The sequence below is a fragment of the Podarcis muralis genome, chromosome 12, assembly GCF_964188315.1.
Source record: "Podarcis muralis chromosome 12, rPodMur119.hap1.1, whole genome shotgun sequence".
In the NCBI taxonomy this organism is placed as follows: Eukaryota; Metazoa; Chordata; class Lepidosauria; order Squamata; family Lacertidae; genus Podarcis; species Podarcis muralis.
The window spans coordinates 46,424,464-46,438,140 of record NC_135666.1 but is presented as its reverse complement, the minus strand read 5'-3'; the positions used below and the strand labels follow the sequence as shown (position 1 = coordinate 46,438,140).

The window sequence follows — 13,677 nt, the reverse complement described above, 5'->3', positions numbered from 1 at the left end:
ATGTCACACCCGACAGGTTATAGATGGGTTTGGATTATTTATTTTGAATAAAGAAAGTGTTTGCTGGGGTTATTTTCTCTTCCTCTCTCTGTCTCTGTCTTCCTCTCTCTCTTTCTTATAAAAAAACCAGATCTGATACTTGGGAATGGTGTCTTACAACTGCTGCATGACTGGTCATTGGGTGTACATAGATTGTGCTAAAAACACACCAGTGATTAATCCGTATAAATAAGATGCACAGCATATTCTTATTCCTGTTTTGCTTGGCTCCCACTCCCTGAAGCATTTTGGCACAATCAGGCTATGCTGATGTTCGTTATTTAGACCAGGGTTTCCCAAACTTGGGTCTCCAGCTGTTTTTGGACTACAACTCCCGTCATCCCTAGCTAGCAAGAGATGATGGGAACTGTAGTCCCAAAACAGCTGGGGGCCCGAGTTCAGGAGACCATGACTGAGACAAGCAGAATGGTAGAATCTGCAAGCTGGAGATCAGGGGTGGGGGACGACCTCAGAGATGGAGGCTCTGCCCCTCATGCCACACAGTCCTCTCTGTGGTACAGCACTGAACTTGCTCTGCTCCACGCTCTCTTGCTTTGGCTTGTCTGAAATACATCCCTGAAGGGTGATAAGACCTCTTGCGCCCTTGGGTGGAGGATGGACATGGGTGAGGGTGTGTATGCCTCTGACTGAATTGTGCGGCTGAATGCAGCCTACTATACATGCTCCACTTTTGCCTACAGACCACAGCTCGGCAGTAGTGTATCTGCATGCAGAAGGTCTCAGCATCTCAAGATGCGCCTCAGGCACACTCCCTGTCTCAAACCTTGGAGAGCCCTTGCCGGTTTGTGTAGACAACACCAAGCTAGATGAGCCAACCATTTGACTCAGTATCTGGCTGCTTCCTATGTTGCTATGCTTCCTGTGTTGCTATCACAAATCACAATTGGTTCTCCTGCACTGCAGGGGGTTGGCCTATGTGACCCTCGAGGTCCCTTCCAGCTCTGCAGTTTTACGATTCTGTGACCCACCTACCACCGACCTGCGGCTCCCAGAAGGTTGCATAGAAGGGAATGTGGCCCCTAGATTGAAGAAGTTCCCCAGCCCAGTTTTAGATTATGGTATATGAGGAGAATTATTGTAAGGTTGGTAGTACAATATTGTACTACCAACCTTACTGTTATTGTACTATCAACCTCCCTGTATGCTTGTGAAACGTGGACCACTTATGAACACCATCTTCAACTCCTCAAAAGATTCCATCAATGGTGCCTCCAAAATTTTTTACACATCACTTGGGAAGACCAGCGAACTAAGGCCAGTGGAAGGAGCAAAGATCTCCAGTGTCGAAGCAATGATTCTTCAACATCAACTTCGCTGAACTGGTCATGTTGTGCGAATGCCTGATGACCGTCTTCCAAAGCAACTACTCTATTTTGAACTTTAACATGGAAAGCGTAATGCTGTTGGTCAACAAAAGGGGTTTAAAGACTCTCTCAAGGCAAATCTAAAAAAGAAGTAGTATAGACATCAACAGCTGGGAAACACTGGCCTGCGAGCGCTCCAAATGGAGAACAGTCATGGGCTTGGAAGATGTTCAAACTCAGGACGAAAGGGAGAAACGTGCTAAGAGGAAGGCACGCTTGGCAAAACCCTCCCCATGATCAACTCCTGACCTGGAATCTATGCCCCCACTGTGGAAGGATGTGTGGATCCAAAATTGGCCTCTACAGTCACTTACGGACTCACTGTTAAAACCATGTTCATGGAAGACAATCTTACTTGGCTACGAGTGATCGCCAAAGAGAAGACATGAGGAGAAACAAAATTGGCAGCTTTAAATAATGTTCTGCTGAATCTTTTGGAGATGAGTGACCATGTGATCCTATACACATTTACCTGGGAGCAAGCCTCATTGAATACAGCAGCCCTTATATCCCAGAACATTGTGCTGACGGGTTTAGCTGGCTGTGTGTCTTGGGACTTTTTCTTCTCATGCATTTTCTTCTTCTCATGCTCGCACATCACAGTAAGCCATAAACCGTGGTTTCCTGTGCATGAGCAATCATGCCCACTTCACTCCTCCCTGCTCCTCTCCCTTCTTGTGTAGAGTAATAGAAACCTAGAACGGCAGAGTTGGAAGGGATCCCGAGGGTCATCTAGTCATCTAGTCCACCCCCCTGTTTGCAGGAAGAAATCAAACCATGGGTGTAAATATGTACAGGTTTTTGGCAATGGATGTTAAAGGGGATAACAGAAATCACTGGGTTAAAGCTGACTGAAAGTCCATTATTATCAATTTACAATGGGTTGGAAGGACTTGCTCACAAATTTATTGACAGCTGCACAAATTATAATAGCTAGGAAGTGGAAGGGGCAAGCAGAATATAAAATGGAAGAATGGTATAAAGAGGTGTGGGATATAGCTATTAATGACGAGGAATATACAGGAGAAATTATTTTGAATAGATATGGAGGGTGTTTGTAGAACTTGTACTGTTAAAACAGAAAGAGGTCAAACCATTGCAAGAGGTGTTGAAATTTTGGGAGGTTGGATAGTTATAATGGAATGGTCTTGGTGGTGGGGATAATAATAATAATAATAATAATGATGATGATGATGATGGAAAAGAAAACAAACCATGATCCTTGGCTAGCATTTCACATAAACCAGGATTCATAAACCAGGGTTTAGATGCTCCCAACAAGCCCCAATCTATAGCCATGGTTTGTTTTTCGGCATACTGATTGTGGGACTTTTTGGGGGGGCGGATTTTCAAAACAACTGATGTGTGATTCAGCTAAACCAGAGTTCATGGTTTGTTTTCTCTCTGTGTGAGTGGCAAGGGGACTCACAGCCCGGATATGCACATTCATGGTAAGTCATTAACTACCGCTGTGGGTTAAACCACAGAGCCTAGGACTTGCTGATCAGAAGGTTGGCAGTTCGAATCCCCGTGACGGGGTGAGCTCCCGTTGCTCGGTCCCAGCTCCTGCCAACCTAGCAGTTTGAAAGCACGTCAAAGTGCAAGTAGATAAATAGGTACCGCTCCAGCGGGAAGGTAAACGACATTTCCGTGCACTGCTCTGGTTCGCTAGAAGCGGCTTAGTCATGCTGGCCACATGACCCGGAAGCTGTATGCTGGCTCCCTTGGCCTATAGAGTGAGATGAGCACCGCAACCCCAGAGTCGGCCACGACTGGACCTAACGGTCAGGGGTCCCTTTACCTTTACTGTAATGTGCAAACCAGAGCATTGACTATTGATGTGTGGACCAGCCAGCACAAAGTGATCACTAGAAGTAGAACATTCATATCCCCTGCTATTATTTTGGACACTGTATTTTCCCATGAAAGCAGCCAACACATTTCCCTGGACCATCCAGTGTTGAATAATTAAGTGATGTACATGCATGTATGAATCAACCCTTGACTTGCCACGTCTAGTCACTAGATTTGGCAGACGACGAAGGGCGAACGTCTCCTTTCGGCCACTCAGCGTTTTGTATTCTTGTGACTTGCTTAGGTTGCAGAATGAATCAGCGGCCCATGAAGTCCTTCGGAGCATTCAAAAGTACTTCGCAACCCTGCCCTTTGAATTTAGGGGCACTCAAATCATAACCGGGCAAGAGGAAGGGGTGTACGGATGGATAACAGCCAACTATTTAATGGGCAATTTCTTGGAGGTGCGTGGAAAAATCTGCATGTTTTATTGCATACTATTCTTTGATGGAGGGACGCGGGTGGCGCTGTGGGTAAAAGCCTCAGCGCCTAGGGCTTGCCGATCGAAAGGTCGGCGGTTCAAATCCCCGCGACGGGGTGCGCTCCCGTTGCTCGGTCCCAGCGCCTGCCAACCTAGCAGTTCAAAAGCACCCCCGGGTGCAAGTAGATAAATAGGGACCACTTACTGGCGGGAAGGTAAACGGCGTTTCCGTGTGCTGCGCTGGCTCGCCAGATGCAGCTTTGTCACGCTGGCCACTTGACCCGGAAGTGTCTCAGGACAGCGCTGGCCCCCGGCCTCTTGAGTGAGATGGGCGCACAACCCTAGAGTCTGTCAAGACTGGCCCGTACGGGCAGGGGTACCTTTACCTTTACCTTATTCTTTGATGAGTTGCTAGTGTTTGAACGGATGTACGCTGAGATTAGCATAACCCCCAGGCAAGGGAAGATTGTGGTACAATGTATGCATATATAAATATACAACCACCTAAAACTGTGGTTGTAGTACTAAGATTATCTTTATAGCAAAGGTTCCTGCCTTGAATTAGTCTTCTGTTTTACCTAGCAAAGTGGTCTCTCTTGTTAAAGGCATAAAACATCATATAAGGCATTGACATTGAGTCATGTTCTTAAAACAATAACACCCATTTAAAGTTTAACAACAACAACAACAACAACAACAATTTTATTATTTGTACCTCGCCCATCTGACTCAGTTGCCCCAGCCACTCTGGGCAGCTTCCAACAAATATAGACAGAATTACTGTTTTGTGGGGACAGGGGACGGGCAGGTGTGGGGGACTCCCTGGTCCTGAACGGGGTAACTGTGCCCCTGAAGGACCAGGTGCGCAGCCTGGGAGTCATTTTGGACTCACAGCTGTCCATGGAGGCACAGGTCAATTCTGTGTCCAGGGCAGCTGTCTATAAATTCCATCTGGTACCCCGGCTGAGACCCTACCTGCCCGCAGACTGTCAGGAAGTTTTAAACATTTGACATTTTATTATTTTTTATATTTTGCTGGAAGCCACCCAGAGTGGCTGGGGAAACCCAGCCAGATGGGCGGGGTATAAATAATAATAATAATAATAATAATAATAATAATAATAATAATAGCATAATAAAACATAAAACACTAAAAATTTCCCTATACAGAGCTGCCTTCAGATGTGGTCGGAAAGTTGTGTAGTTGTTTATCTGTTTGACATCTGATGGGAGGATGTTCCACGCAGAGGGTGCCACTGCCGAGAAGGCCCTCTACCTGGTTTCCTGTAACTTCATTTCTCACAGTAAGGGAACCACCAGAAGGCCCTCAGAGCTGGACCGCAGTGGGGGTGGAGACGTTCCTTCAGGAATACAGGACCGAGACCGTTTAGGGCAGGGTTTACCTCGCCTGGGCCGGTTCACTCCTGTGGAGATCACCCCGTGGGCCAGATCACGTCTGTGCAGATGTGAATTTCGGCATCTGTGTCTGCTCAGACATGATTTCTGGTGCTGCGGAAGCGAGTCCCCGCTCTGCGCTGCGCCAGTTTAGTGCAGTGCGTGGGGACTTGCCGAGCGGGCAGCCCGGTTCGGGAGCGGCTCGTGGGCCATTTAAATGACACTTTGCCCAATGCCCCCTCAAACCTGGAACTGGCCCATCCTGTTGGTTTCAGCATTGTGCTGCTGTCTGTGCACAGGCTGAACATCTTTGCCTACACATTTGGCTCGTGATACAGGCCTGGTTGGCATATCTTCCTAAATAAAACCGGTGGCGCCCCAACTGCCCTGATCAAATGTATGTAGGGTGAACTATACTATTCCACACTCTTGTTGTGACAGCGTCTTGCTACTTCTTTGGCTTCATTCTTTGGAAGAACGCTCTATTTATACGGCTCCCACAGGCGATCTGGGGAGCTCTTTCCACATCGATCTCAGCGCAGTTTCGTGACACCCTATAAGCTCAGAAGGGAACGTTTAGATGAGAGCAGAGCCCCATGGTGGCCCGGGATGTCAAATCTACCTTCTTCCTTCCCAGAGAAACCTTTGGAGGGCCTGGGTCCATCCCCACGGAGCAGAGACCACGGGTGCCCTCGATTTAGGAGGGGCCTCCACCCAAATATCGTTCATCCCCGATGAGACCGGCGACACGACCAACAGCACACTGCCAGTGCAGCTGTACGGCTATGAATACAGCGTGTACACGCACAGCTTCCAGTGTTACGGGAGAGATGAAGCAGAGAAAAAACTGCTGGCATTGATACTACAGGTATAGCTGAGGGAATGCTCTTCTGCTAGGACGGTCTACTTCTTGAATGCAGAGAAGGGTACAGAGTTCAGTGGTGGAGCAAACAGTTTGTGTTAAGTTGTGGGTGAACATATCAGATGACACAGCGATTCTTCAAACAGCTCTTGTTTATTCACAGGCCAGAACAGAACTGAACTGAAGGGTTCAGTCAGCCTGCTTATATAGAGCTCCAGTACAACGTAACTGTACTAATTTTCTAAAACTATCCAATCACTGAGCGTCACTTTCAATCCCTTATTTGCATAACTACCTACAGTATCCCCCTGCTGGCTCAGGGTGAGAACTTCAGTACATAACAGTTTGCATGCCTTGTTTGCCATTTTCTCATAACAAAAAGCCTTGGGCAGTGGAGATTCAATCAGCAGTCTTCTTTCTCCCAGAGAGGTCTATTTCAAAAAGTAAAAAGCGGGATGCGCCCAAAAGTCGTTTTAGGAATGGTTGAACTTTTTAAAGACAACACAAAAAAAGAAAAAAAGGCGATTGACAATCTAAGTTATGTCTGTCCGAGTTACTGGCCACAGGAGAAGAAGGAGAGACAAGAAAACAGAGGAAGTCAAAAGCTGATGTAACAAAAACCCAGTGGTTTTTATTAAGCCAAAGCAACTTCAGAAAGGTGGAATTCAGAGAAGCGCTGGGGGAGGTTTTTCTACTGCAAAGCTGTCTCCCTTTATGGATGCATGTTGGTCAGGGAAAAATGCAAAACAAAGGGCCTATTTTAGTGACATCGCCTGTAACAATGACTCCTGTCGAAATTATTCCTCCTGTTTAAAACCTCCTTGTTTGTTTGTTGTTTGTCAACTGCCAGAATTCAGGTGATAAATCCAGGATCAATAACCCATGCTATCCTCGGAATTATAAAACTGTTGTAACCACGAAATACTTGTACGGCAGCCTCTGCACGGCATTTCTAAGGCCAGAGAACTACAACCCAGACCAGCTTATAAATGTCACTGGAAGTGGAGATCCAGCTCTCTGCAGGGAAGCCGTATCCAAGTTATTTGATTTCGCAAGTTGCAGGGGGGAGGAAGACTGTTCGTTTAATGGCGTCTATCAGCCAAAGGTTAAAGGGAACTTTGTGGTACGTTTTATTTGCCTGGTGCTCATTGTGCTGTTCGTCTGTGTATGTGTGCATGTATGTGTAGTTTTGTAGTCAGCATTTCTTTACAACTGGAAACTATTCAAGAAATCACAGGATATTGCTTATCTGAATTCCCCCAAATAATCATGTTATGTATGATTAAGAGGTAAGTTGAAAAAGAGATAAGTTGAAAAGTTGATTGCTATTATTGGATGAACAGGGGAGGGAACTTAGATAATAATGATTCCCCAGATAAGAGCGAAATAAGGAGTTTTCAAGAAAATAAATGTTCATTGGAAGAGGGGTCTTATTAAGAAATTTCTGGAATAGCATGCAGGATAATAGCCTGATTTGTTGTTTCCCATGTTCTGCTCTAAAGGAAATTTGGTGAACTATTGTTTAGAATCATGTTTCTAGACATACACATGTTTGTGTGTTTACAGTTTTTATCCCATTTCGTTTCTGTCCTGCTTTTGTTTTTGTAAAATAGTAAATAAATAAGAAAAAAATAAAACCACAGTTGAGATCTAACTCTTACCTGCCTTAATCCATAGGCCTTTTCTGGATTTTACTACACAGTCAATGCTCTGAATTTAACTGGAGAATTTTCACTGGCTGATTTTAATTCAAGCATGTGGACATTATGTTCACAGAATTGGAATCAGGTCTGTATCAATCTTCTGAACTCGTAGAAGGGAACTGTTGACAAAAGTTTGCTATACTTGTGCAAAACTAAACACTCTCATTCATCAAATGAGGACAAAATTTATTTAGGCTGCATTCCAACGCACACTTTCCTGTGAATAATTTCCACTATTTACCATGAGACTTACTTCCAAGTAAATATGTCTTGCTTTTCATAAAATTTAGATTCAGACTTTGAAACTTGACAACAGAAGCATGTTCCTAATGCTGAGAATTATCTAGCCAAATTATCTAGATGAAAGTGTTTAAATGTTGCTGGATCATGCTTTTTATTTTTATTGTTAGAATGGTAAAACAAAAATCTAATATTCCTGCGTTGGAGGGGGTTGGACTAGTGTCCCTTCCAATTCTATGATTCCATTATTCTCATACTCAGTTCTATACAAATAACTAAAACCAAATTACTATTCTCTAGCAGACGTCTTAACAGGTATCCTCTAGAAATATAATATATATCACTTCAAAACAAGTTGGTACGATTGGTTCCAGGCAGATCTCCACATTCATATTGTTTCCTTGCCGTGTTTCTTTCCCTTGAGAAACTCATATTCAGAGCTAATTACCGTACACCAAGAGTCTTGCCTTGGATTTTCAGAGTACCATTTCTTTACCTGCTCTAATGACCTTGATCACAACGGAAGGCCAGAGTAGAAATTTCCCCAATGAAATAAATATTAATGTTGATTTGTTTTTGAGTAACTGTTTTTGTTTTTCAGCTTCCGTACATGCTACCTAAATTTGATGAAATCTACGCAAAATCTTACTGCTTTTCAGCTAACTACATCTATTACCTGCTTATACATGGGTATAAGTTCAGTGCAGAGACTTGGCCACAGATTCGCTTTCAGAAGGAAGTAAGTTTAACTCCTATCCCTCACCCCCCCCCAAAAAATAGGGTCTTGAAAGATTAAGACTTTGGAAGTCTTAGGGTGGAAGTCTTAGGGGTGGACGTCTTGAAAGATGAAAACAAAGTTAGGGACTCAGAGCCATTGTCAATAGATGTTTCTTAACCGTTGCAAAAATTAAAAATAAATTTGGAACACAGTTGACTTTACTGTGAACAGAATTGCTCCAGCCACTACTTCTTTGGCGATCACTTGTAGCCGAGTAAGGTTGTCTTCCACGAGCACGGTCTTAACAGTGAGTCTGTAATTGACTGTGGAGGTCATTTCTGGATGCACACATCCTTCCACAGTGAGGACATAGGTTTCCAGGTGGGAGTTGATCACAGTGAGGGTTTGCCAAGCGTGCCTTCCTCTTAGCATGTTTCTCCCTTGCGTCCTGAGTTCGACAGTCTTCAAAGTCCACAACAACTTTGGTAAAGTCCCAGTTGTCAGCGTCTATACTACATTTTTTAAGATTTGCCTTGAGGGAGTCTTTGAACCTCTTTCGTTGTCCACTGGTATTTCGCTTTCCATGCTTACGTTGGGAATAGAGTACAGTGGTACCTCGGGTTAAGAACTTAATTCGTTCCGGAGGTCCGTTCTTAACCTGAAACTGTTCTTAACCTGAAGCACCACTTTAGCTAATGGGGCCTCCTACTGTCGCTGCGCCACCGGAGCACAATTTCTGTTCTCATCCTGAAGCAAAGTTCTTAACCCGAGGTATTATTTCTGGGTTAGCAGAGTCTGTAAACTGAAGCGTATGTAACCTGAAGCGTATGTAACCCGAGGTACCACTGAACTAGCTTTGGAATACGATCATCAGGCATCCGCACAACATGACCAGTCCAACGAAGTTGATGTTGAAGAATCATTGCTTCGACACTGGTGATCTTTGCTTCTTCCAGGACGCTGGCATTAGTTCGCCTGTCTTCCCAAGTACAGTGGTACCTCAGGTTAAGTACTTAATTTGTTCCGGAGGTCCATTCTTAACCTGAAACTGTTCTTAACCTGAAGCACCACTTTAGCTAATGGGGCCTCCCGCTGCCGCCACGCTGCCAGAGCCCAATTTCTCTTCTTATCCTGAAGCAAAGTTCTTAACCTGAAGCACTATTTCTGGGTTAGCGGAGTGTGTAACCTGAAGCATATGTAACCTGAAGCATATGTAACCCGAGGTACCACTGTAGTGTGTAAAACTTTTCCAGGAACTAGGGACGTTGGAAGCTGGCTAACAGAGTCCGAGCATCTGTCTTCTTAGTTTAGGATTGCTGAGACTGACCGGCAGTGACTCTCCAGGATATGAGTCAGGGGTCTCTCTCAGCCCAATTCAGACATGCTGGGGACCCTCTGCTCTACCACTGAACTATGATGCTCCTCCAGGACTTTGTCCAATGGCAGATTGAGGTTTTCCGAAGTGGTGGCTAAGGTTTTTTTTTTCAGGTAGAGGGATGCCTTGACCCTTGGCCAACCCTCCATGGGTTGCACGTTGAAAGGTGTGGTGTGGCATCAGAGCAGGGGACCCTTGCGGGTGGTCAGTAAATAAATAAAGGTAAAGGGACCCCTGACCATTAGGTCCAGTCGTGACCGACTCTGCGGTTGCAGCGCTCATCTCGCTTTATTGGCCAAGGGAGCCGGCGTACAGCTTCGGGGTCTTGTGGGCAGCATGACTAAGCTGCTTCTGGCGAACCAGAGCAGCGCACGGAAACGCCGTTTACCTTCCCGCCGGAGCAGTACCTATTTATCTACTTGCCCTTTGAGGTGCTTTCGAACTGCTAGGTTGGCAGGAGCAGGGACCGAGCAACAGGAGCTCACCCTGTTGTGGGGATTCTGATCAGCAAGTCCTAGGCTCTGTGGTTTAACCCACAGCGCCACCCACGTCCCTAGTAAATGTATACCTGTGTGTATATTTATGTGTGTATATGAGTGTATATTAATGGACAAATGGGAGACACCAAAACTTTTGGCATCCCCCCAGGGATCAGTACTTTTTTCTGGAGGTACTTCAGGGTACCCAGTGCTGGTACCTTTTCTTTTTCAAATGTTAAAAGTGTGGTGCTTCCCATTAAGGACTTCCTGGTGAGTGCTGGCTCCTTTTTTTTTTCTATTAAAAAAGAAAAAAATAGGAAGAAAGCACTGGTAGGGATCACGTGTGAGTAGTCAGCAAATTAAATTTTAATTTAAAAAATGGTCTTTGTTTTTTAAATTGGGCGGAGGCAACAGTGGAGGCGGCTGCCCAAAGCCCCTGAACCTGTTGCAAAGGAAACCCATGATTTCGCAATACATTTGAAGTGGGCCAATCTGGACTAAAACGTCTATTCTGCTTTCTTTTGGAAAGCATCAAATACCTATGCTCCTGCCAGCCAAGTAATCCCTGCCTCCCTGCACAGAAGATACTGCTCATCCTGTTAAGTTGTGGGTGAACATATCAGACGACACAGCGATTCTTCAGACAGCTCTTGTTTATTCACAGGCCAGGACAGAACTGAACTGAAGGGTTCAGTCAGCCTGCTTATATAGAGCTCCAGTACAACGTAACTGTAACAATTTTCTAAAACTATCCAATCACTGAACGTCACTTTCGATCCCTTATTTGCATAACTACCTACAGTGTCCCCCTGCTGGCCCAGGGTGAGAACTTCAGTACATAACACATCCCTCCTGCAGAAATATCGCTACGTGTGCGGATCCGACGAAAGAAGCAACACAGTACATAGGAAAAATTCAGCAAAAAATAATTTTACTCTGCATTTTGCAAGAGATTACAGAAGCAAAATATTATGACCAGAAATTATTACAACATATCTTGGTATTATTAAAAAAAGTGGCAAGGGGTGTGTGCAATCCTAGGAGCATCATTGCTCTGTAAATACTCGTATTATTACTTTTGCCAGAGGAGAAATCCTTGCTTGACATTATTTTGTTTGTTTTAAACATTATTAACCAGAGTATTTTTTAGTTGGCATATTGACCTTTCAGACAGTCTGAGCTTCAGCTTTGAGCTAGTGCAGAGTCTCAGGCTGAGCATGTAACATTATACAGCAATAAGATTCAGGTGCATGCACCCTCTCTGTCACATATAAAATCTTCAGTTTGGATCAGAACCTCTTCACATGTTCATTATTGGATGAAAAGGCGATAGTCCCACTTGTACCATCTGTCCACTCCTTTATTTCTTAGCAAGAGCATTGAGAACAGTGTCTGTGTGCAAATGCAGATGGAGTTAACATGAAAAGATGCAATGAATGGGAAGAGGTGGGATAATGATGATAATAATAATAATAATAAATTTTTATTTATATCCCGCCCTCCCCAGCCGAAGCCGGGCTCAGGGCGGCTAACAACAACAAAATAATACAACATTCTAAAATCATTTCATTCTAAAATTAATTCAAATCAAATTGATGGCAACCATTGGGCTAGAGTTCTGTGAAGATTGCCAAAGGAGGGAGTCAGGCTGTGCCCTGGCCAAAGGCCTGGTGGAACAGCTCTGTCTTGCATGCTCTGCCGAAAGATGTCAAGTCCCGCAGGGCCCTAGTCTCTTGTGACAGAGCGTTCCACCAGATTGGAGCCACAGCTGAAAAAGCCCTGGCTCTGTATACAGTGGTACCTCGGGTTACATACGCTTCAGGTTACAGACTCCGTTAACCCATAAATTTTGCTTCAGGTTAAGAACTTTGCTTCAGGATGAGAACAGAAATCGTGCTCCCAACATGCTTGTTTTGCTATTCACAAATGTATGAAAATATGCTATTAATTTCTTATAGCAACTTTTTTGGTCATATTAAAAAACAACAACCCACAGTACATAGGAAAAGCAGATCTTCTATCTTCTACATTGGCCCTGAGGCTTCTTATCTGGAGAGTCTAATTTGCTGTTCTTTTCCTTTTTCAGGTCGATAACAGCAGCATAGCCTGGTCGCTAGGCTACATGCTCAGCCTCACCAACATGATTCCAGCAGAGAGCAATATGATCTTGTCCCCCATGAGCCCCTCCCTGTTCGCTGGGCTGCTGCTCTTTTTCACAGCCGTGGCGTTACTGTGCCTCATCTTCCTCGTGTATTCGTGTGTGGTGTCGCGCATGCGAAAGAACGCCTGTCATGTCGACCACGTGTTTCCTGTAGAATAAATGCGCTCATAACGGAGAGAACAGAACGGTCTCTTATTTGAAAAAGCAGTGTTTTGCGACATAAGGGAAACGGCGGGTGCTTTCGAATTGAGCCGTTTTGGTGCAGCAACAAGACGGAATGAAGTACAGGCAGAAAAAAGCCCTGATGCATCTGTTGGATAAATTTAAAAAGAAGTTCCTAGACTGGAGGTATTTCCTCCCAGAAACCCCAAACGAAAGGGTGCAGGCTCCAAGTGAAAAGAAAGGCCTTTATTGAAATAAAAATACGCATAGGGACAGCCTCAAAAATAAGGAGGAGGCTGCCAAGAACCACATCCAAAGCCATATTTTTTATGCACTTCCAGATTACACACGTCATTGCATTTCACCAATGAAAGGATCACAGCAATCTTAATAGTTGCAATCCAATGACATCATCCTAAACCAATCATATCACCGGGCTTTTCAGATCAGCCCTTATCATAATATCATGTGATTGCATAGAACCATTTTAAGTGTCTTTATTTATTAAGACTTTGGCTGATTTCCCTGTTCATTAGATGCCTTCCAATATCCCCTTTCATCTGTCCACAAAACAATTCAATATTAATCACAATTGCCATGCCCAGCCGGATCTCTTTTCAGGCATACAACGGCCACCAAAGATTCTGACAGTTTATTATTTTCGGTGCTCTGGAATGGTACATTCACTATGTATGGTACCTAAAAGCAACTAGCTCTATACTGCAAAAGGCAGGTCTAGACCCTTTGGGTTCAGCTGGGCTATAGACTCCAGAGAAAATGGAATCGGAGCAATACAAGGAGGGCTAATATAATACACCGGTCACTCAAGAACTGTGGGTGATAGACAAAAAAATTATACCCTGCCCACTCTGGGTGGCTCTAA

At 44.5% G+C, this 13,677-nt stretch overlaps 1 protein-coding gene across 7 annotated transcripts in view; it reads left to right on the top strand.

The window, feature by feature from the left end:
• ENTPD3 (ectonucleoside triphosphate diphosphohydrolase 3) overlaps window positions 1-12,817 on the top strand; it is a 29,956-nt gene extending 17,139 nt beyond the window's left edge. For 6 of the 7 annotated variants that reach the window (XM_028750946.2, XM_028750949.2, XM_028750947.2 and 3 more), the window contains 6 exons: window positions 3,523-3,682; window positions 5,732-5,962; window positions 6,807-7,079; window positions 7,634-7,744; window positions 8,501-8,638; window positions 12,558-12,817. In XM_028750946.2, coding sequence (XP_028606779.2) covers window positions 3,523-3,682; window positions 5,732-5,962; window positions 6,807-7,079; window positions 7,634-7,744; window positions 8,501-8,638; window positions 12,558-12,791 — 1,147 coding nt within the window. In that variant the 3' untranslated portion in view covers window positions 12,792-12,817. The remainder of the gene's footprint in view (window positions 1-3,522; window positions 3,683-5,731; window positions 5,963-6,806; window positions 7,080-7,633; window positions 7,745-8,500; window positions 8,639-12,557) is intronic. The other variant, XM_028750950.2, reaches the window with a different exon arrangement.
• The last annotated feature ends 860 nt before the right edge of the window (window positions 12,818-13,677 follow it).